This window comes from Xyrauchen texanus, chromosome 16, assembly GCF_025860055.1.
Source record: "Xyrauchen texanus isolate HMW12.3.18 chromosome 16, RBS_HiC_50CHRs, whole genome shotgun sequence".
Taxonomy (NCBI): domain Eukaryota; kingdom Metazoa; phylum Chordata; class Actinopteri; order Cypriniformes; family Catostomidae; genus Xyrauchen; species Xyrauchen texanus.
In genome coordinates, this window is record NC_068291.1 from 26050363 (window position 1) to 26075957 (window position 25595).

At 39.0% G+C, this 25595-nt stretch overlaps 2 protein-coding genes across 4 annotated transcripts in view; both read right to left on the bottom strand.

The window, feature by feature from the left end:
• Window positions 1-7523: 7523 nt before the first annotated feature.
• Window positions 7524-17064, bottom strand: LOC127657306 (membrane-associated progesterone receptor component 2-like). Its single transcript, XM_052146039.1, has 3 exons — window positions 16696-17064; window positions 10918-11073; window positions 7524-9575 (listed from the first exon to the last, which is right to left on the bottom strand). The coding sequence occupies exons 1-3, from the start codon at window positions 17045-17047 to the stop codon at window positions 9478-9480; spliced, it is 606 nt and encodes a 201-aa protein (XP_052001999.1). The 5' UTR covers window positions 17048-17064; the 3' UTR covers window positions 7524-9477.
• Window positions 17065-17601: 537 nt separating this feature from the next.
• LOC127656860 (la-related protein 1B-like) overlaps window positions 17602-25595 on the bottom strand; it is a 41999-nt gene continuing 34005 nt past the window's right edge. For all 3 annotated transcript variants that reach the window (XM_052145379.1, XM_052145380.1, XM_052145378.1), the window contains 6 exons: window positions 25470-25576; window positions 24770-24933; window positions 24533-24677; window positions 19889-19998; window positions 19625-19752; window positions 17602-19455 (listed from right to left, as the gene is read on the bottom strand). In XM_052145379.1, coding sequence (XP_052001339.1) covers window positions 19036-19455; window positions 19625-19752; window positions 19889-19998; window positions 24533-24677; window positions 24770-24933; window positions 25470-25576 — 1074 coding nt within the window. In that variant the 3' untranslated portion in view covers window positions 17602-19035. The remainder of the gene's footprint in view (window positions 19456-19624; window positions 19753-19888; window positions 19999-24532; window positions 24678-24769; window positions 24934-25469; window positions 25577-25595) is intronic.

Here is a 25595-nt window from a genome sequence, read left to right on the forward strand (position 1 = left end):
GCAGATGAGGCAGGAGCAGTCTTATTACTGAATGGGATTAAATGCGAGTTCATTTGAGTGCCAGAATAGCATCGTATGATTTTACGGTCCGACAGACCTGCGCATCACTGAATCCCACATCAGTAAGCAGACGTGTGTAATGAGAGAATATTGTGTAGGTCCCCCTCGTGTCGCCAAAACAGCACCAACCCGCATCTCAGAATAGCACTCTATGAGATACTATACTAACCACAATTGTACAGAGCGGTTTATCTGAGTTAGGGCCTACTGTATAGACTTTGTTCAAATCAGTCTGCCCATTCTCATTTACAGCAATACTCAAACCAGCCATCTGACACCAACAATCATCCATGCGATTATCTAATCAGCCAATCATGTGGCAGCAGTGCAGTGTATAAAATCATGCATATATGGGTCAGGAGCGTCAGTTAATGTTCTCACCAACCATCAGAATGGGGAAAAAAATGCGATATCAGTGATTTGGAGCGTGGCATGATTGTTGGTGCCAGATGGGCTGGTTTGAGTATTTCTGCAACTGCTGATCTGCTGGGATTTTCATGAACAACAGTCTCTAGAATTTACTCAGAATGGTGCCAAAAACAAAAAAACACCCAGTGAGCAGCAGTTCTGCGGATGGTTATACCTTGTTGATGAGTGAGGTCAACAGAGAATGGCCAGACTGCATTGAACTGACAAAGTCTACAGTCACACAGACAACAAGCTCTGTACAATTGTGCTGAGAAGAATAGTATCCGGGTTGGTGCTCTTTTGGCGGCACGAGGGGGGCCTACACAATATTAGGCAGGTGGTTTTAATGTTGTGGCTGATCGGTGTATCTGTGCGTACTTACGCAGGTGGTTGGCGCATGCGTGCTACGACTGCTATGAGACTATTTCCCCTCAGGAGTTTAGACCCATAATAATGTCTTTATATTCCTTCAGACTCGAGTTATACAAATGCAAGTATCTCAAGACCACCTCACACGAGCTCTTGGCTTGTACTTCCACTTTTAGCCTATTGTTTTAGATGTTTGGAAGCGAATACATCTTCTAGCACTTCATAACAGCAAAGGCTCTAATTTGAATGTTGCCACCTTGTAGACTCAATATTTATTGCAAATAACTCCAGGCGCATGTGCGTTCACGCATTTAAATATACGCTCTTAGAAAAATTTGGCCGTGCGCATTCAGTGCTCGAGCTCTCAGCTGATGACGATTAATGCTTAACGATTCATGTTACGTCACACCTCTTTCGCATCTGACCGAAGTATACTTTGGGTTTTACAGAGAATTTACCACCAATAAAAGCGTTTTAGAGAACACTCGGGTTAAAATCAATGCAATGCAACTGATTAATGTTCTCAACTGGATGACATGCTGTGTATGAATCTTCTTCAGCTTGAGATTGTTTCCCTCTTTCCAGTCATGAATGATCCGATTTCTCCTTCAAAGAAGTCCCCTATGAACACAAAAAATTAATACAGTAATTGTTTAAACATTAGAATGCCATATAGCAGAACTATAAATAGGGTTAAAGATGCTATGTCTACAGCCACTAGACTGTTCAGAAGAAAACTGACACTGCCAAATGACAATCACTGTTTATTTCAAAAACCAGCAACACACAAATTCTTGAAACTGGATGGTGTCATCTTGCACCACATTTGGGAGATCCAGAATTCTCACAGAGAAGGAAGGATACACTTTTGCCAGCTCACGTGCTGAAGCACCAAAGCAGCCTGCTAACAGTCTCAAAATAACATGCCTTTGAATGTGATTGCAGCTGTCTCTTGCATATTTTGTATGAAGCAAGAAGTATGGAGCACACACAAACCCAACTGGAGGCCTCTCAAAAGGTGAGAACCAAGGAATAAACTGCATTAATTCTCACCTTACAGATCTAAGATAGACTTGAAGCAAGAAAGCTCAAATGCTGTCACTATGTTTTGGCCGTCAATGACTCATGTAGAGTTCATTAGACCCATGAACTTCAGTATCTCCTCTTCTGACCTGAAAAACCCCCCACCCACACCTGTGTCAACATACGGATCCTTTCCAGCTGGATTCATTCAAAATACGGAAAAAAAACCAATCTTAACTAATGCCATCTGTCATCCAACATGTGCACTGACTCTCAAAAGATGCCAGGGAATAAAAATTTGAGGGTAAGATTAATACTAGGAGATTAGAAAGAATAATTTTACTCCCAATAACACTAAAACCTCTGAAAACACAAACACATACACACACAATTCAATAATCTTTACATGTATAAATGTGAGATGGGAATTCATACTATCAGTCTCAGTACATCATCCGGCCAAATGATCAAACCCTGATATGGACTTGTGCATAATTGCAGTACAACGTCACTTAAAAACATACAATCAGCCACACATTTTATTTACAGTTAATTACACAAGCTGGTCATTCTTTCACAATCACACACACATATTGCTTAGATAACACTTTAGCACTACACTATTCCTCTAAAAATGAGAACAGCCTGTCATAAAGCCTTAAATTTGAGCTCTATATTAGGGCTTAAAAGTCCATGACAGTACCAGCAGCTAATCGCTTAACACTGTATCACTGGAGTCAAAAAAATTCCTTTCAATCCACTGACTTCCTAAGAAAGCAAATAATTCACCTGGCAGCACAGCTAATATTATATAAAACTCAACTGAAAAAATTAATTGTCTATTAACCTGTATAAGGCAGAGAAAATCTCTTCAAAGAGGAGGTCAAATGTTTTTTCATTTTGGTTCTTCCCTTCCCTGTGACGTTTTTTTAGATATGTGAACACATTAGGTTTTTTTTTTTTTTTGCTTGTGAAATATAGCTAACATCCAAATGCTCTTTAGTTTCAAGAAGGTCAGGATATTTTTGGACCTCGATTTCATTGATAATTGATATTTGGAGTCAAATCCTGCATATAAACATCATCCAAATTAGAGGCACGAAATACAATTTTTGAAGTGCTGAAAGTATTAGTTCACCCAATAATAAAAATGTTCTCATCATTTACGCACCCTCACGCCATCCCAGATGTGTATGACTTTTTTTCTTCTGCAGAACACAAATTAAGATTTTCAGAAGAATATATCAGCTCTGTTGGTCCTTTCAAGTGAATGGTGGCCAGAATACTATAAATCTCCACTTTCACATAGATGTCACATGTGGCACCTGTTTAGTCAAAAACATGTGAAAGTGGAGATTTATAGTTTAAAAAAAAGACTTAAAGGTCGATCTGTATCTTACCAACACATATCCTATTGCTTTCAAGATATGGATTTAACCACTGGAGTTTTATGGATTACTTTTATGCTGCCTTTATGTGCTTTTTGGACCTTCAAAGTTCTGGCCACCACTTGCATTGAAAGGAACAACAGAGCTGAGAAATTCTTCTGAAAATCTTAATTTGTGTTCTGCAGAAAAAAGAAAGTCATACACATCTGGGATGGCATGAGGGTGAGTAAATAAAGAGAGAATTTACATTTTTGTATGAACTATCATCTAAGGATCAAGTGTCTCTTATCAAATCTAGTCAAACAGAAATATCAAGGGCTGGCTACAAACCAACACCTACCTAACAGCATCTACCAAATTATTCCAGAGAGGGTAGATGGTCTGAGAAAAATACATGATCAAATTTGCATCAAACCCACTGGTGTCCCTGCTGTCCCAAAGGCAAAGATAGCAGGAAAACCACCTTGGAGACCCATCAGGAATGCTCCACTTTGAAGTCTCCTATGACCTCCCATCATCATACTTCAAGGAGTCCAGCAAGGTCGTGATATGTATCCACTTAGGCAGCTGGAACTAAACTGAACTGGTGGGCTAAAGGCCCCTGCATTTATACCAATATTTATATCACTGGAAAGTTCTAGAAATTTCTAGAAGTTACTCCAAGTTTATTTAGCACTGATTCTATCTGGAGTGTTCTGGAAAATAGGTACATTTCAAAATATCAATGTCCTGGACACAAAAGCAAAGTTTTGAGGGAATAATAGCCATTTTCTATACCTTTGAGGCATAAGCAATAAGGAAATAACACTTACTACCCAGGAACCAAAAAAATAAAATAAAATAATAATAATTTGTTACACTGTTACCCGCCAAACGGCAAACAATCTAGTCTTGGGTTATTTGTAATTTAGGATACGGAAGAGTCTCACTTACAGGTGAAAAATAATCTGCCATTGGAACAAAGCAAAATACAATTTAGCTTCTCACGTACATTTCTCTTTAAGTATGACACTGATTAAGAATATAGTTTTTGCAGTGTATCTAAAGTTACTACAGGAACTGTCCTACCGGGGTTAAGAATGTCAAGGTCACAGCAGTGATAAGGGAGCTGGTTAATTCTCCAGTTCATGGATAACTCTTTTTTTGGGTTTGAAGACCTAGAGAGACCCATGGGACAACACAGTCCTAATTAATCTCAATGTTTGTTCCAGTGACTTGTAACAAATCAGAGGTTGGTCCCACTGGAGTCTAGATTATATCAGCTCTGTGAAAGTGATAAATGAGAGAGAACAGTCTGTGAGACATGTGACCAAGCTGGAGGGGACATGCCATAAATAACTTTTGCAGTCTCATAAAACAGTTATAAACTCCAAGAATAAAGCCATGAGTGGCAAATACTGACTGCCAATGCATTATTAAGATAGTAGGCTCATGATGCTTGAAGTGATTCCATGTTACAAGGTAAGCTCTTTGGAGATCTAGGAAAGCTGCACAAAAGTACTGATTTAACAGACTGATTGATCGGAGCTTGAAAGGGTAGTCCAAATCACTTTGGAATAAATGTTCAGCAATGTCGAGAAAAATCCTTCCTGTTAAAGTCAAAGCAAATAACACCATCAGCATTTTGGGTGAACTATCCCTTTAGCTCATTCCACTCTTGGTGGTACATAAAAAAATATTAAAGATATACTGTATATAGGAGGTCTATGTATCTTCTATGAAAAGCTCTTGCATACTTGTGCTGCATAAGCACAAGTTGGAAACATCAGTGTCAGAATTCATATATTTTTTTATTAAAATAAAATATCTTAAAGTAAATGTTAAACGATTAAGATGTTCTTTAACATGATTTATTGAACACAACAGCAAGAAAATAGATTTATATAGAAGGATTTGTTTAAGAGCGATTTTAACCATTTCACATGGTAACATCTGGTTTTCCATATTACGTGGGACATTGGTGTGAATGGGAACTGGAGATTGCATTTGTAGAGCAGTAATTTTTTTATTTGCAACTCTTAAGAATCATATGCTGATATGTGTAAATCACATACTTTCAGTTGCTTTTATTTCTTTATAATGAATAATGACTTAACTATAAAAGTTTGAGAAACTTTCTCCGACCAATAAACATAAAGTGAATGAATAATTATAGATGGGACACTGGTCTAGATGTTAGTCATACTGGCAGTAAGCATAGTGACCCGGGTTCAAATCTCAATCAGGGCAAATTGTAGCTTTGCTGCATATTATGATGTATTTTTAACAGGTCTATTGAAAACAATTTTGTAAATCACATACACAATTTATTATATTGTTTTAAATAGATTAATCAAAACTGCAACTGCATCTGACAGCCAGTAATTACAATATACTACACTGAAATTTCTGAGAATGGTTGAATTACTGAGAAGAATAAATAAAACTATTTTCTTTTAATTGCAGATTCACAAAGGGAACTGAACCCAGGTCTGTATGCATGGTTACCAACCACACTACCCCTACCAACAGACCTTCTACATGAACGGTAACATTTGTTTTAACAACTTTATCAAATCAAATCACTTTATTGTTTATTGTTTTAAATAAATACAAATAATTTAAGAGTATAGGTTTATTGTTGACACATATCACCCTATGATACTTAAGTGTTGCAAATAAAAGTCTTCCACATGCGAGTTAGTGCTCTGACAAGTGTAATCTCAAGTTCCCATTCAAACCAATATCCCACATTAACATGGGCAACCATGTTAAAATCGCTCTTAAACTGTCAAATTCATTTGAACAGACATCGATCCAACATTATTTTATGATGTGTAAAACACCTTTTCTTGGCTCCTTGGCAACTCACAATGAATGAATCTGCTGAAAATGCAAGTAAAATTATTCACGTGCACGTCCCCAGTTAACATGATCCCGAGCTGATCCATAACACCAGCGACAGTGAAACAATGTATTGTATAACCACAAATTCATTCATGCAAACAAACTCTCAACAAGACAAGTATGAACACTTATATTTAGGCAAACCACAATCGAAGACCTCAAGAAGGTGAAGATATAAGAATTAATTGATACATAAAACATTACAAGATTTTTTGCAAATGCAATTTCAATAATTATAACTAGTGTCAAATACCTCATCCAACCACAAATGTCCACCCATTTGATCCAACATGTAATTTGCACATTAAATGAATCACTTTGAAGGTGCAAAATCTTCCAAATGCAAAACTAATAATGCAGACAATGTTACGGCGTAACCTATGTTGCACATTCTAGGGATAGGTCACCCAAAAAATACATTCTCTCATATTAACTCAACCACATGCTATCCCAGATATGTATGAATTTTTTTTCCTCTGCTGAACGCAGCTCTTTAGATCCGTACAATGCAAGTGAATGGTGACTAAATCTTTGAAGCTTAAACACTTAGGCAGCATGAAGTCATCTATATAACTCCACTGGTTTAATCTATGTCTTCCTAAACTATCTAAATGGTCTTGGTGAGAACAGACCAAAATATAACTCTTTTCATCGTAAATCTTGCCATTGCAGTCTCTAGGCACGATCATGATTTCAAGCTCGATTACACTTCCTAGTGCATGACACATGCAGAGCACTAGATGGCGCTATAGGAAACGCAATCAAGCTTGAAATCATGATCGCCAAGGAGGCTGCTTTTGTCAAGATTTATAGTGAAAAAGTAGTTACATTTTGGTTTGTTTTCACCCCAAACAGATTAGATTGCTTCAAAAGCAATGAAATTAAAACAAAAAGTCATATGGATTACTTTTATGCTGCCTTTATGTGCTCTTTGGAGCTTTAAAGTTTTGGTCACCATTCACATGCATTATATTATATTGGAGGACCCCCTCGAAAACGAGATGCTTTATCTCAAGGGGTTAATCCTCGTAATAAAGATATGTTTATAAATAAATATGGTCCTACAGAGCGGAGATATTCTTCCAGAAATCTTTGTTCTGCTGAAGAATGTCGTACACATTTGGAATGGCATGAGGGTGAGTTAATGAGTAAATTATTCTTTTAACTAAATCAAACTCTCTTGATTGGGTAGAAGATTAGAGCATATTTCTGCTTTTAGTCATTGTAAGTCATGTGTTGCCACAAACACACTCCATTGTTTCTCAATGCGTTTGACATTTTAGTGGTTGCATTCTCTGCCAACACAGTTAGTTCTGTCATTTGAAATAATGCAATTTGTTAAAAATTTTTCCACTCAAGACCAACACAACAGAGGAGCAGAGAGGATAGTTATTATCCAAAAGTATTTATTTCTGCAATAACACGTTCTTGTTCTCCTCCCCTGAACGCGTGCACACACACACCCTTGCAAACTCCACATTTAAATACATGACGTGAGAGCCAGCATTACCTCACTGTTTGCTGCACATGCTTTAATAAAATGATACACATATTTACAGAATCCACAATTTGTTTGAATTTTGCCTCATCCCCCTCCCCCAGCAGACACAAAATATTCTTCCAACCTCATTGTTCCCCTCTCCAGAAAAAAAATTACAACACAAAAGGTGCTTTTGAAAAGTACCCACAATTAAAATAAATTCAGCAGAGAAAACAAACCAAAAAAAGATGGAGACAAGAAAGAGAGCAATGGATCTTTTGGCCAGTACAACACAGCAATGTGTGAAGTTTAATAACAGCGCAGATATAGCAGTAACACTGAAATAGCTCAAAGTCTATGTACAAGATCACGATACAGGCTGTCAAGCCTCCGTGTCTGACTCACTTATAGACACAAGCATGCCTCTGTCATCTGAACTGTGTGAAAATGGAGGAAAAAATGCCTTCCGTTTTCAAACAGCTCTTATGAGTGGGAAATAAGGAAAGGGCAGAGCAGATCACGTTTTTCTTAAACCTCTTATCTTCACCTCTATTTAGGACTGTTTTGAAGTAGAACGAAACAGAATTAAGGCACAATAACTACACAGTTTCATTAATGATTGAAGGGAGAGTTTTGTTGACCAATGTGCAGACAAGCCAATCCATTTAAACTGCAGATCTGATATTCCCTTTGCATCCCAACCAGCCATTCAGATTTATACAATTCAAACAAAACAAGTGTTTTATGGTGATAATGCTAACAGACACCCACTCAGACCACTCTTTGCAATCCCAACAGCATCCCAATTTTCTTACAATCGCATTGTGACAGAAATCGCTACAGACGTGTGCTGCACACAATACAAAAATTGCTGAAAGAGCACCCGCCCACCCCAGGACCTTTCCACCTTTGGATTAGCTGATGGCAGACACCTCTTGCTTTTGGACTGGTTACTATTTGACATTAACTTTGATTTAAAATGAGAATGTTCACAACTTGACAAACAGGCATGAGATTTAAATGCTTACGTGTTTGAGATGTGTCTTGTGGTACAAAAATAATTATGCACAAAAAAGTAACAACATGAAGAGAAAAAAAAAAAAATTACAAGAGACCCCAGTGGCAATTTTTAACCTACTGTGCACTCCCAGCATCTGCCCCTTTTTGCTTATGCAATGAGCATATGGCCACGTCTGCGGTAATGAACAGTGATGTCCCCAAAGAAAAAGTGAATAAAAATGTATGTGCATTCAGTGTTTCCTTCTTCCTCATTTGATTTATCGTTTCACATTTTCAGTCCAAGCCAGAACACATTAATGTGCAGGGTTCAAAAAAAGCCTCAAGTCTGTTTCACATTCCAATTGTGATGTAGGATAATATGGCAGAGTTTAGGGTACAGAATATGTGCTGGAGGGTTTAAGATGTAGGCTATACATTAGAGTTTATGGTTCGGGATTGAGCGTTTAAGGTTTAGACTGCATGACTGAGGATTTAAAGTGTAGATCTGATGGCTTATGGTGTCAAGTATATAAATGAGTGTTTTTAATTGAGTGTTTAGGTAGGCCAGGAAGATGAAAGCTGAAGGGTCAACAACACAGGAGCTGGAGAAGTATTAAGAGCAGATGACAACAGGAAACACTGACAGGCTACTGGTCTGTTTTGGTGGAAGGTGAAGAACAGCTGGGGCACTTCTAGAGATGTTTAGCCCCTTGGTGATGGCGCATTAATGAATGTATATGGCATTGACTGTTTTGGGGACACTGAATGATAGAGTTATATGGCAGATTCTCAGGGGTGTTTTGCTGGGGTTTAACAATTCTGGATGGTGGCCTTCTCAGTCCTAGGCTGTGATGATTCAGCACATCATTCGTGTTTTTGATGATCCTTCATGTCCTCCTCATCTGTGTACTCTGACGGCTCATCTCCCGGCTTCAACAAACGGCCAACGTAGTCATATTTTTCTGAGCGAAACAGAGAAGGAGAAAAGAAGAAATGAGAAAAGGAAAGAGAAAGAATTAATAAAAGGGTGGTAAGAGAGTGGAAAAATAATAAATAATTTACTGTCATCAGACAGTGTTCAAGAAAATTCTGTTACATCCACTTAAATCTTTTTTTCCTCTCTCCCCTTTTCTCCCCAATTTGGTATGCCCAATTCCCAATGCGCTCTAGGTCCTCATGGTAGCGCAGTGACTCACCTCATTCTGGGTGGCGGTGGACGAATCTCAGTTGCCTCCACATCTGAGACCATCAATCCGCACATCTTATCACATAGCTCATTGAGCGCATAACCGCAGAGACAAAGCGCGCGTGGAGGTTTCACGCTATTCACCGTGGCATCCACGCACATCTCATAACCTGTCCCACTGAGAAAGAGGACTACATTATAGCAACCATGAGGAGGTTAACCCATCGCATCTCTACCCTCCCTAGCAACCAGGCCAATTGGTTGCTAAGGAAGCCTGACTCAGCATGCCCTGGATTCGAACTTGCGACTCCAGGTGTGGTAGTCAGCGTCTTTACTTGCTGAGCTACCCAGGCCCCCCACATCCACTGAATTCTTCATTTTTCAAATCGCATAAATCTGTCGTATAGGGCTAGGTGGTATGATGGTATATACCATACGATGATAGAAATTGAAGAAACATGAATCAACGTGAAAATACAGGTGCAAGATGTGGATATTACTAATCATTTGACAATTTAATAAATGTCAGCCCATAGCATGTTTTACCCAGAGGGACACATCAGCCCATGTGGGAAAAGGGGCAGTTGCTCGGGCCACTGTAGCTACCCCCTGTGTACGTGCTTGGAACCAATTATACTACAGAGAAATTTTATATCTGGATTTGAGCAAACACTTTTTTACCAGCGAGCGTGAGCGTTACCTGAGCGGAGCGTCTGCTTGGGACGTGAGTGGTGCTCACACACACATGGAGCGGGTTGAGCAGAGTGTCACACTGCTCCGCTCACATGCTCTGTTCCACACTAAGATTGCAGCCTTTAGCAGTTTAATAATTCACACTAGGACATGTCATGATTTAACTTTGTTCACGTGCTCAAAATGAGCATTTTAAGCAGTTGTGTGTCAGTCATACTGCACACTGGGACCGGATTGATTCGGTTCTCGGTTCTACAGAAACACTGGTAGCGGTACTTTTGACAACACTTGTACAATTGTAGTGAGCAGAACAGCATCTTGGAATGCACAACACTTCGAACCTTGAGGCAAATGGGCTACAACAGCAGAAGACCACGTCTGGCACTTTAATGAGGACCACAGTCCTTTGAATTCATCTGGCTTACCCATGAATTGCATCTCCCATTCTCGAACACTCTCCATCTGAACAGCGTTCAAGTCTGAAAGATCATCGTACTCGTCACGTAACGCATCCTTCTCCAGACAGAATGTTGCCAAACCCCGAGAAGCATCTCGTCCTGCAAAAATCCCATAGGGGCCATCTGGAAGAGGAGAGATATGTTAAGTTAAGGGGTCACCCAAACAAATTCAAGAACATTGTGACATTACAGTTACAGAAAGCAGTTCTGAAAATGCCCTCTATTGCAATGCCACTGTATCGCCATCGCATCCTCCAAAATGGCTTGCTGTATTCAATTTGGGAAAGGAATACTCTAAATACAGGCAATAAAAAAAATAAAATAAAAACAATATCAAATGTCAACTGTTGCTGCTGCAATGGTCCCAGCCAAGAGTGGAGTAGCAATCAAAATCCCATATAGGGGTGGGCGATATGATCAAAATCCTCTTTCAAAATACGAGTAATTTTATAATCACAATAACATTATATATCACGACAGTGTTAAATTTCTCTGAAAAATCTACACATTTGTATTATATCTTAAGCCATGTCGCAATGTGTAATATTGAGTAATCCACTCAGTGAATTAAATACTTTATAAATGAAAGCTTATATAATTTTCTCTTTATTTTGAACTTAAACAGTCAAAGAAAGCCACATTTCAATCTGATGATGTGCACCAATTTCCTTTTTATAATAATTATTATTGTAGTCGTTATTGATATTATGATTATTGTGATAAGTTTCTTGAGGAAAGTTTAACATCTTCTCAAAGCAATGCAAAAAGTAAAACAAATAAAAATATCCATAAATAAAACAACCAGGCTCTGTGTTTTTAGCAGTGGCGGCCCATGCATTTTAAATCTAGGCTTTCAGTGTGATTCATGCCATTAAGAAAACACAGTTTCACAATAAGACACCATACATTGCGTCGCAGCCAACTAATAATACCAATTGACATTTTAAAAACACGTCCACACACGAAAGTTAAAACAAAGGAGCTCTACTATGAGGAAAAACCATTTAATATTTGCGATTTAAATGTTGCTTGCAATAAACGGTTTCTTTTCAAAGCTTGATCCGACACTGAATGCTATATTCAGCCTAATTTGCTTGGTGAAAATCAGCACTCCTTTCCTGTTGAATTAATCAATCGCACGATCATCTCAGGTTTTAAAGCCATAAGGATCTCTTTTTCAATGGCAATAACAGATCTTGTGCTCTTCACTTTCTGTGTGTTAGCCTTAAATGTCTTGCACCCTTTAAAAAACCACAAACAAGATTATGGGAACCAAAAGAAGAACCATTAACTGGGACAAAAATGGCTGCAATGTATACCTTTAATGTGGAAGCTAACTTGCCTGCATCTAAAAGATATTGCAAAAAACTCAAAGCTCTTGAAACCTCACAGTGTGTAGAATCCAACCAATGATCCCTGCACCATGAAGAGAAAAAATTCCAACGTGCAGCACGGAGCTGACGTGTGGATGATGCCCTAGCACTAGTATGAAAAACAGCAGGTTCACAATCAGTTAGAAGAGGATTGGACCCAGAGGACAAACCCAAAGCTCAGAAGTATGGGGAAAAAAGGCATCGGCATCGGGGTGCTACAAGAGCACCCTGTAGTTGCACAGGGAGATCCTTTGTAATGTCTCCCACAACAATGGAATAAGAGAAAATGCTTTAAGTAGGCAGTTCAGCCAATGATGCGACAGCGCATCATGCCCCAACGGGCTGGATGTTTCAGTCCTCGCAAACCACAAGCGACAATGGGTGGTCGCCTCTGACACGGAAAAAAAAATCCTCTTCTGCTTCGTGGAACTGATGCCATATGCTCTGCACCATATCCTGGTGAAGACTTCATTCACCCGAATGCAGAAGATCCTTTGATAGAGCATCTGCTACCCGATTGCTCGACCCCAGGAGGTGAATTGCCCTCAGTGATGCTAGTTGGGGAAGAGACCAGGTGAGAATCTTGTGAGTGAGATGCAAGGACTTAAGCGACTTTGTGCAACCCTGAAGCTTCAGGTGGAACACCATATAGTAGTTGTCGGACAGAATGAGCACATGACGGCCTGCCAGAACTGACATGAAATATTGCATGACTGTGCATAACTCCAGGTGGTTGATTTGGTCTGAGGACTGATCTTGAGAGCAATGGCCACAAATACCCCTGTGATTCCATATCGCACTCCACCCCATGAGGGAAGAATTGGTCGTGACCACCTCTCGACGAAAAGGAATGACCCCTAGGGGTATACCTGTCATTAAAAACTCCCGACGATTAAAATGTGTCAATACATGAACACAATGGTGGGAAACAACAATCAACCAATGACGATGTCTCATGGGGTTCAACTGCAAACTGTTGTTCCACCGCTGGAGGCCTGAGAAGGAGTAAGTCCAGTGGAATCACAAAGTGGTGACAGTCAGCATCTCCATAAGCTGTAGTAACATTCAGTATGGCAACATCGTTCCCAGCAGGAAACGAGCAAGGAGCTGCAGAATATTGTCTGCCTGTGAATGTGACAGAGTGGCAGACATTGCAAGAGAGTCATCCCAATGAAAGTAACTGATTGAATCAGGCAACTCTTTACAGCAAGACCCAGTTTCTGCACATGATCTGGTGTTTGCAGACAGCTTGATACTTTGTGGGGTCACAAAGCAGCCAGTCATCCAAATAATGAAGGATCCGCTTTCCTATGAACCATAGAGGATACAGAGCTTCTCTCAAGCACCTCGTGAAAACATGAGGGGCCCGAGACAGACTGAATGGTAGGACCTTGAATTTGGTAAGCTTAATAAGGTAAAAGGCAAAGTTTTCAAGAACAAGTTTAGATGCCTTAAAACGAGAATTGGACTTTATTCGGAACTAGAAAATAAGTTGAATAGAAACACTCCCTTTGAACTCGGGGATGAACCTGTTCCATGGCTCCCTCCTCCAACAGGTTGAACGAATTTCCTGAGAGCCACTGAACTAACTGCATCCCTGACCACTGTAGGGACAATCCTTGAGAACTTGGGGTGCCGGCCTTGAACCTGTAAAGCATTACCCCTGCTCAAGGTAGTCAAAACCCAGGGATCTACTGTCGTGCTCCTCCAGTATTGTAGGTGATGCATTGAAAAACACTCGACCGCAGGCCCAAGCACCTCAGGCTTCATGGGTGCGACCTTCAGTGTGTGTGGCCTTTCACGGGGCCTCTGAGGCTGTGGAGTAGGAAGCTGGCGGAAGTGTTGTTCTGGAGTTGGATTGCGAGCTCGAGCTGTTGGCACCTTAAATGCAGAGGTGCCCAGGAACGATTGGGAGGTCCAGTAGAGTCTTACAATCCTCATTCAGTTTCGCCTGAGCAAGCCACACTTGGTGGACAGACATCATGGCCGTCATCAGGGAGAAGATTATTGGGACACAGCTTACACGTCAGTTGGAGGCCGATGGCAATAGAACAGTGAGCCATGATCACTTTATTAAAAAACACCCCCATATAGAACCGAAAGGCTAAGGTGAGCAGAGCGGTAAATAGCTCAGGGGAGATAACGTGATGATGAACAAAGCAATACAATTCCTCTGGATAGATCCGGAAGGCAGTTCAGCAAGGAATGCTCGCAGAATAAACTTAAAAGAAAATATTCACACTCTGATAACTGACCATCGGATTGCACAGAAGAGCACAGCCCATCACAATAATTTGAATATAGATCATAGATAAAAAGTTAGCAGGGAACCACAAACTTATCAGCACAATAAACACTAGACACCGGATAGCAGAGAAGCACAAAGTGTTACCGACAAACCGTGAAAGTATATCCAATAAAAACAAAACTCACCAAACGACGAAATAATAAATGAATAAAATAAAATAACAAATAATCCAATCCGTATCCAAAAGGTTTAGGAGCAAGCTGTCACAGCTTGCAAGAACAATACTTCACTGCTCTAATAAGCTGCACTTCACAGCACAGGATCACACGAAGAATCACAACCTATCTCTATCAGGCGAGAAAGCTAAAGAGGCTGAATGCTGAGCTAATGAGGTCATTATCCTCTAGGCTCAGCCTGTCACTTTGTTGGTATATTCTTTCAAACCATCTAGCTGGCTCTGCGATATCCACTAGTGTTTAAGCACTGCCTCTGGCGGTCAGGAGGAATGCCAATTCAAAGCCTGCTAGTTAACGCCTGACGATTACTGGGCTGCTCTGGCATGTGAAGATTCTTAAGATCTCTTGAATGTCAGAAAGGGGGATGACAGAGACATTATTTGTTTAAAACAGACGGCAATATGAGAGGAAAAAGAGCCTCTTTTAATACTACTTTTCTGACTCATCATCTGACCACCATGTGCAAAAGCAGCTGAACATGTTGACACAAACTCTTTTCACTCTTACAGTTGTGTAATTGTCTTAAGGGGTGGTGATGGTGTAGTGGTCTAAAGCACATAACTGTAATCTCATAATCAGAAGGTTGCTGGTTCGATCCCCACAGCCACCACCATTGTGTTCTTGAGCAAGGCACTTAACTCCGGTTGTTCCTGTAATAAGTGCACTGTAAGTCGCTTTGGATAAAAGTGTCTGCCAAATGCATAAATGTTAAAAGAAATATGTAGGTCCAGCCAAACATTGACCTAAAAGGGTAAGCAGCCCTATGGTCCAGTGATAAAAAAAAAAAATAATGGCCTACAAACCAGTTAAAAAAGCAAAGCAAGTCACAAATGAATGGAGTAACAGGTAAAAATTGGTCTAAATGGACACACTGGTAAGAGTCTGGTCTACAGCTGACACCACACCTTAGCACCCATCACTGTCCCATAAACTCCTCAGATGGACAGATAACATATCTCATATACAAATATATCCATGAGATATCCGAGGCCCAATGTTATACTACAAATCAAAACCTGCACCATAAACGCTATCAAAAGCTGTGATAATACCAGTTTAAGCTCCAAAAGGCAAGTTTTATGTGCATTTTTGGTTTCACTTCTGTGCTGTCTCCAAAAATAGACTCAAGACGGACAAAAGACAGCAGTTTCTGCTTTTAGGAAAAAATATTTCACATATTTATGCAGCATTGTACTGCAGGGGGACAGAGAAACGAATGAAATGAGTGTTTGTTATCTTACATGCACTATACTTAGCTGACCTAGTATCCATCATGGCAAATCAAGCTGTTAAACATGCATATTTAATATTGCAACACAGAAGGCACACTATCCAGTTCCACTTGTACTGTACAAGTCTGGTGTGTCATTAGGAGATTTTAGGGAAAGAGGAGATGGGTGTGTACTCAGCACATGGCTCTAACCCTGTTTGTCCACGTCACACATGGCTCGCATTCAAAATATTCACAAAGCTGCAGATTGAAGCCTGGAAAGAGTTCTGCAAGGCAAATATACAACGCTTTAAGAGAAAAGTACATGCAAGCTGCGTGTAAATATGAACAGAACAGTTCGTCACCAGTGATAAATAAGCAATACACTAATAACAACTCCACCACACTTTTCAGTAAAGCTAAATAAATCTTGTTTAGAGTAGTGGTTGGCAAACTAATGCCAAACTCGGATAAGACACGAGTACAGCCTGTGTGCATCATCACAGCAGAAGTCTCTGGAGGTTATGTGCACACTGACCACTGTTTTTACCAGTATGAGCTGCTCATAAGCTTTGACTACTGTGTTTACCTGTATAAGCTGGTTATGACACAAGCTCTACTTTTTGCTTAAGCTAAACACAAGTTAGTCCAAGCACTGCAGTCTCATTGCATCCTTACCGCGTCCATAAAACGTTTTGCCGCTGGTCACGTCGAAGACCTTGGTGTTAACTGCCATGAGGATGCGCGGGTTCTGAACACCATCGTACTCGCGCAGCTGCTGCAGGGTGAGGTCGCGTTTTCTCATCTTGGGCAACGGCGAGGCCTCGCTGCCCCGGCCTGTCTCCGCTCCCACCCTCCTCCAGAACCGCGCGTAAATCACATAACACACGACCAGTACGGTCGCTAGAACGCTCAGATTGAGCAGCACGCCGCTTATACCGAGCCCGGGCCCCGGATCCAACTCCTCTGTCGTCCCTTTGCCGACGATGGTATCCGCCGCTGCACTCCTACTTTCCACATCGTCCGCCATACTGCAACGATAGCGCCTTCCCACTGCGCGCGCCCGCCCACCTGGAACGCAGCAGCGCGTTTGATTGGCTCCCCGTCGCCGGAGGAGCGCGCTCGCTGCCGGGATTTGTAGTTTTCTATCAGACTGGCAATGCCGTTTAAGATGTTACGCCTACAAGACCACCAAGCACATGCTTTCAGACAGATAAGAAAGGGAGTTAACAGGTCGGATTATTTTTGGTCATTCCATAGAAATACAAAAAAAAAATTAGACACAAAACATGATTTCTAAATTACCTGCAACTTTATACAAGTTCAACAGAATTCAGGTTTTATAATTAAATACACTGAATACACATACACTTAAAAGATTCCAGTATTTAATATTGAACACAAAATATGGCACAAATTTTGTTGTTGATTTAACGGCTTTAAATATTGCATGGCATGCTATAATATATTCATAATTACTAATTTAATTAATCCAAGATAACAAGATTTTGTAATCCTGTATAAAACATTTCTGTCTCCACAGTTATCTCCATAACTTGACATGAAGTACAACACACATTTTGGGGGTTTTATAAAGAGATTTTAATATATTTTGTATTTTTTTTTTTTACATTTTACAATTTATGGGGAAAGAATTTTTTTTTTTAACCGACATGCATACCAACACACAAGCGCACACAAACAAGAATATCACAATAAAATTAATCAATAAAAATGGATTGATTGAAATTACACAATTTCTTTATGTACAGTTTTCTTAAGCAAATATGATACAATCGAGACATCAATTCAGTGTCTGATTAAGGATTATAAGTGATAAAAAGAACACTGATTTAATGTTATCAGCCAAAATCCAACTTGGAAATAAAGATAGAATGTAAATAAAATTATTCTCCAAGCCACCACATTTGCAGTCATCTACACTCTCAGTAAAATCAATAAAAAATATATATATAATCAATTAAGCTTTCAAAAGAGAGGAAACAATAAATTAAACTCTAATAGAATTCAACATTTTTAAAAGAAATTCCTTTCAAAGAGATAACATTTCAAGTACAGACATTTTCCAATTTAAGTCAAAAAGAAAAAAAGTTTTCTCTGCACCTAATCAGGAGACATGGTGACTTTGAGATCACCACCTCTGTGAAGCGAACGGCACAATGTTTGTTTAAAAGCAGGAACATATTTAAGCTCCTGATGATGTTAACAATTTTCTGTTACAATCCCTCACCACTTTGGCTCGATATCTATGTACTTCTCCGATCTTCAGGTCAAACACTCAGCTAATCATAAAAGCATAAACAACTTAGTATTCCATCACTGTCATTTTTTCTACACAAGCTAAAAGATCAAAAATGCAATAGTCTATATAGTGTGTTAAATTGTGTCAACCTCAATTCAAGTTAGCATTTTGGATTGTCTGTTTGATGTCAAATTATATGTACTGTTGTCAGACACACAAATAGGTGTGATGTGCTGCCTGAGACAGGCACATGCACAAATTAAAAATACTTAAACAATAGAGATAAAAAACAAAAAACTAATAATTATGAATGTCGACAGCATTGTAAAATAAACATATGTTTGTTTGCTTTTTAAATGTAAGGCATTCAAAAAGGTTAAACTAATTTTAAAAGCGATAAAAACTGCATTCGCTGTAGGAATGCATCTTCTGTAAACTGCACAGGTTCACCATGCATACTGATGAAACTACAAACTGCGGGTAAAAACAAACAAACAAAAGAACAAAAAACTAAAATGAAAGATATTATGGAAGTTAACCTATCCAGAAGAGTCTTGAACAACACCAAAAAAAAAAAATTCTGGTGTACTCTTCAGTTTCTGAATACAACGGTATGACAGTTGCTCTTTGCTCTAACGGTTTGACTGGCTCAATTCCAAGGTTACGGTGTAAAAGGTTAGACTGAACCAGCACTGAAAATCCTTTCACAGCTCTAGTTACAATCACTCAAATACTGTATCGTGTAGTTAAGGGCTTCATTTCTTTGGCTGTTGGCTATCTTTGTTTTTGCTAGTTGCCGCCTCTCTTTTGCGAGCATCTGATGAGGTATTCTTTTTCACATTCTCTTTTGGTGCAGATTTTGTAGTATCATTAGCCATGCTGCTCTTGGTGGTCGAAGAGGTTGCCTTCTGATTGGCTGAGGCTGCCTTGGCTGGCCTAGCATTTGATGTTTGATTGGCTGTGCCGGTTTTCGTTGCGGTTGAGGCAGCGGTATGATCAGTTGAGGTTGTTTTTGCCACTCCTCCAGCAGCAGGTTGATTGTCTGAAGATGTCTTGGTAACTGGGGTCTGCTTTGACGACGATGAGGAGGAAGAGTTGTGTCGTCTACGTTTTGGCTCGTCTCCTGCAGAAGACGAGTGTGCTTTCCTTCTTACTCCTTCCTCTCCTATCGGTGGCTAAAAGTAGGGAAAATGGATTTAAATTGCAACATACTAATCATTTATAAATATTTAGAATGTGATCAAACATTATTAGGATCAATCTATGTATGGGTTATCCTGGACCAAAATTCTCATTTTCCTTTACAGGGCAGTTTACATTCACAACACCAATGTTTCTACTCACATCTACTCTGAAATCATCAACGCTCTTGAATTTGTTGAGGTAATCCTTAAGTTTGGGGTCAATAGGCTGATTCTTCATCTGAGAGTATTTCAAGAAAGCCCAGAATTTCTCCAGTCCATATAGCTGACCTATACAAATACAATCCCAAAAACAAAGCACACAGAGATACATCTTTTAGCAAGCAGTATTCAGATGCTTGTTTTTAATGCACAACTTCTATCAATGGCCTTCACGTGTGTCTCTTTTTAAACGCAGATGCCTGACCTTTCTCATAGTCAAGTATGGTCTCCTGCTGGAAGTCTTTAAAGATGTCAGGTCTGAACCTCCGTTCCAGCCCATAGCTATAGTACCGAAACAGACACTCCAGTCCATACCTGCAACGATCATTTGAACAGAACACATTAGGAAACTACTGTTGGCTTTTTCAGGTAGCACAGCCAAAAAAATAAAACAAATTTCTTTTTTTTTTTTTTTTTACACCGTTTACCAATCATTTGCATGTATAACAATTTCACAAATACAACACATACCCGGAAGTGGGGGATGTATAGTTTGCATATGTACATGCCTCAAGGCCTTAACCAAGTCAACCAAGGTTTTAAAATGAAACGTGTCTAAGTCTAGACATCGCCCGCTCAAGGCACTAATCGGGTCAATGGAGGTTTTTCTCCAGCACCGTCTCCATCCTATTATACAGTACATTCCCTGTCAAGCACCAGCTATATAAACAAAGACAGTACATTCATAAGAAGTTGGTATGGCAAATGGATTGTTTCCAATTAATTGTAAGAATAAAAATATGGGTTTACATTATTCTGTGCGTCCTTGTTAAATGGGAAAAGTTCCTTTGATACGCATGGAAAATGTGGTTCAGAATATGGATGTAGGCTCTGATAAATTACAGAGAATGTAAGTAATCTTTTTTTATCAACTGACAGAAATCATGGCTATTATTAACAGTGATTGTATCGGCACGCACTTCTACCAGTGTACATTGATTTTGAAAAAGGAGATATATTTCTTGAAACACAAAATGTTTTTATAAAAATTCAAAGTACACTTCAAACGAAATGGAAATAATCAAAATAACGTTTTTGCGGTGAAAAAAAAAAAATCATACCAAAACCATACATTTTACTCTCCTTCCAAAGTCCCCTTTTGCAGTGACTTAAACATAACAGTAAAAAAAAATAATAATAAATCATGACCTCTAGAAAATCCAACACAAATTTCATAAATTTTTGATTCAATCATTGATTCAACAAAAGGCTTCAACAGCGATTGTCAAGGAAATTTTTTGATGCTCTGTACTTTCAAAATTTGGACATTAACTTTATTACCACCTGCTGGTGAAATCTCTAAACTGCAAATGCAAGAAATGAATTTGGACTTTGCACTGAGTTAAGAGGTGGCATTGAAACGTCTCGGCGCAACAACCGAATTCTTAGGAAAACAAAAATTCTGCTTGGAATTAGCGCTCACAAAAATGGGATAAGACGCTGTGCACAGTCATAGTGGATTGCACTGCACTTTGCACACTCTCAAAAATAGAGCACTGTATTTGTTAACGTGTTAAATTCAACATATAATAACACGTTTAAAAAAAAAATGAAACCTCGGGGCCTAGGTAGCTCAGCAAGTATTGAGCTGACTACCACCCATACTACCCCTACCCCACTACCGCGAGCTCAAATCTAGGGCATGCGGAGTAAATCCAGCCAGGTCTCCTAAGCAACCAAATTGGCCGGTTGCTAGGGAGGGTAGAGTCACATGGGGTAACCTCCTTGTGGGCACTATAATACGTGGTTCTCGCTCTCGGTAAAGCACGAGTTGTGAGCGGATGCCAGTAACGCGCTCAACAAGCCACGTGATAAGATGCGTGGATTGACTGCCTCAGACGCGGAGGCAACTGAGATTAGTCCTCCGCCACCCGGATTGAGGCAATAGGCCACCACGAGGACTTACAGCACATTGGGAATTGGGCATTCCATATTGGGGAGAAAATAAAACGGATAAAAAAAAATAAACCTTGTACGTGTTAAAATCAATAAATGGGTTATGAAATAAGTGGCGTCAGTCGCAATTTTATATATATATATATATATATATATATATATATATATATATATATATATATATATATATATATTTTTTTAAATCGCGAGTAATCGCACAATCTTTTGTAATCTTTTTATATTGTTTATTTTTTTTAGTAAACGAATCTTGACCGTGTAACGGTTCCATATCACTTTGCCAAATTATTTCAAAAGAACCGTACAGGCTACAAAAGCAAAATAACTAAATAAAACGTTGGATAAGAATGACAAACAATGTCTATAATATCCTAAATGTATTTTAACATCTGTGGAAAGCACCCTCGCGCTCCCTCTCTCCTCGCATACCCACAAACAGACACTCACAGGCAACACACAGAGCGCGTAAACGCACACCCGCGACTTAAAACAGTTTAGCAATTGAAAAGGTCCATACAAGAATGGCAATGCTATCAACCTGCTGCTGAGAAGTGTAGTTAAACTAACAGCTTAGTGAGTTGAAGTGATAATACAGCTGACGAGAGCTGCGTCAGACGCAGGTAAACAACACACCCGAGTGCTCCATCTCTCGCCATTATCTCACACTCACACACACACACACACACACACACACACACACACACACACACACACACACACACACACACACACACACACACACACACACACACACACACACACACACACACACACACACACACTAAAGTGACGCATGAAGCTGAATCCGAATCGGAGTGTTTTAGCAACAAAAACCCCAAAATGCCTTGAGATAAAACCCTGAAAGAGGTCTTTATGTGGGGTAACCATTGTATAAGCAGATTAATTGACTCATTTAATTATTATTATTATTATTATATGCGTTGTGACCACATTTCTATCTCGGTTTGTGCATTATTTTTCAATAATTCAATTAACTATTCCTTACATAAATTAACAAAAAAAATTGCTGTTAAAAATAGTTAATTCTCAGTTCATTATATCTAATCCACTTACCAATGTTAACAAAAACAAACTTATTGTAAAGTTGAACCTATTTTTAGGTCTCTTAGTCTTTATGTGAACAGGCTTTAACTGTATGTGTCTGTGATTGTGCTGAATTTATGATGTTGCTGGCATTTAAAGTTCAAGTTTCTTTCAATAATGTTCATTTTATTACGTCAAGCAAGTGTTTTGTCACATTTTGCTAATTGTTCCGAGAAGTTCCTTATTTTCTCAAAGTTAAAACTAACCATCAATTCAATAACATTGTTCATGTATATTCACAGCTGGTCGCAGGTCTATTCGGACTGGATCATGGACATTAGGGACAGAACGACATGGTTTCCCTATTGAAGACATTTCGGCGGCGGCCGCCCAAGTGCTAGCCTATTTAGGACTGCACTTTTCGCATGAGTGTAATGGAACCAGCTCATGCTAATGATCTGCTCTGCTCTCTGACGCGTTCGTGCAACAACTGGCTTCCCTCGATATTTCAATTCTATTAAGACTTTTCTAGTTTAAAGCATTACGGAGGAAGTATAGTTGAACCTCTCAAACAGTAGGCAGCCCTGACATGCCAAAAAGCACTTGAGGAGGAAAAGAGCAACACTGTGCTATTTGCAAATTTTGAAAAAAAATAAATAAACCTTTACAGAATTGTTGCACGATTTTACTTGAGTAAAAGTAACGGTTATATTTTTTTTAACAAAAGTTATAGTTTCATATGAAATAATCTAAAGGTAGACCTCACTTTTATATCAGCAGTGGCAGTTGTATTTAAAGTTCAAGATGAGTTTTTTCATAAATACTATCATTTGTTATTATTATTACTATTATTTAAGACTAGCTTCACTGACCTAACCATGGTAATGAGGAGCCCTTCCTCCGGTGTAATATGAATGTTCTGTTTGAATTATGTTTGAAATTAGTAAACAAATGGGATAATAATGGGCTTATATAAGTAAATATGCTCTTCAACTTTTAGAGAAAACTTCCTGTAGATTTTGTTGTTGATGTCAACAACAAAAAAAGCTCACACAACTGATGTTATTTTTCATTTAGTAGTTAATTTAACATGCTAACATGTAAACTAGCATGCTTTAGTTATATAACATGATATAGTTACATGCATTTTTTTATCATGATTATAATTCTGTTTATTATTATAATTCCGTTAGCTTTCTTATTTATTCTATTTATTTTCTAAAGGGAGACTTTTGTTTTTATACATTTAAAAAAAACAAAAGTTTCAAATATAAGTGTTCACTCAACCCAAAAGAAATAAAAAAAAAAATACAAAAATAAAACACTTTTCCATTTTCACTCCTTTAAGGGTCATTGTAACTGATAATAATAATAATAATAATAATAATTATTGTGTAATACTGCATACCCTGGCATTAATTTTCTGAGACTGTTAGCGTACCATGAAAATCTCATAACGCTGCAAACCTACTATGGAGATACACTCGAATCCTTAACTACGAATACAAAATGATGTGTTAGTAGACAGTACCCCTGATACATGCACGGAAGGCAAAGTAGACAGACAGACCTCTCACCTCAGTGTAACTGTTCAGAATTGGCAGCCATTCTCAAGTGGGTTTGTGTGTGCATGTTGTAAAGGACAAACATTCATACCAGCTTCCCCTTAAAAACCTTTTCTAATGACACTTCTTAGGATTATTGTCTATTCTCTCTCTCCTTATTATCAGCTTTATTTTTGGGCTTTTGCCACTCTATTATTCAAAATGCAGAAGAGAAATACTAGTATAGCTGATGTATTAATAATTCAAATAGATTAAAAAAATATTATTTGCCTTTTTTAGTGCTACATTCTACATTTCTGAGAGAATTCTTAGACAATCACTCTCACCTGTAGTTCTCTTTGGCATCATCCAGGGCAAACTGCTTGAAATCCTCGTACATTTTCCTGTTGAAATTGTCTCTTAGGAAGAAGGACCAGAATCTGAAGAGAGTGTTCATCTCCTGAGACTGACCGACACCTAATCGCTTCCTCTCTGTGAAAAAAGGAAATGATTTAAAAGCATATAGTTTATACCAAATACAGAGGAGATATACAGAAGCTGATTGTATCATACAACCATTGTACCATTGAGGCAGCGACGGCGGTATTTGTGGTAAACTTGCTGAGTGAAGCCATTTTCTTTTAAAAGCTCATGGGATGGGTGCCAGAACTTGGGCAGGGACTGAGGGGTACAGCCGTAACTGCCCGACAATACCGGGGCTCCTTCTGATGGAGATGCATTAGAGCTGCTGTACAGATGAAGAGAGACAGCAAGAGGAAAATGGGAGAAAGAGAGACTGTTGAAAGGAACCAACTCTCCAGTAGAAGACTTGTAAATCAGTGTTATAACATCAGTATTAGAGTGCATGAAAAAAAAAAGCCACGGCCAATGGCACGTCCGTTCCATCAATGCAATCAAACTATTAGGGCTGTCAAATAAAAATTAGGCCAACAAATTATAGACAATTAAAAAAGTGCCTTCAAAAGTCAACAAATTGTTTGTGAGTTTGTCTGGGCAGGGGGTGTTCCCATAAAACACGTTGTTGCGTTCAACATCAGCTCTACGCAGTGCAACGCAATGAAACATAATGTAAGTTGTTTTTAAAAGTTTACGATCTTGTAGCTCAAGAATGTGTAGTTCGCTGACTGCGGACTCATAAAATCATGAAGGTTTTTAAATTACTCAGATGGTAGAAAAAGTCCATATGGAATTGATGTACGGATCAGGGGGAATGATTCATGTTTTGTTTTTTTAATCTAACATAAGAAAATAAGCAGCACTAACCTGATGGAGGAAGTGCGAGGTCTGTGCTCCCGTGAGTCCATCACCCAACCTACATGGCACTCTAGCGGAGGGTTCGAACTGTGACGAGTTTTCCTCTTTCTGGGGGTCTGAAATGGGAAGAGAGTA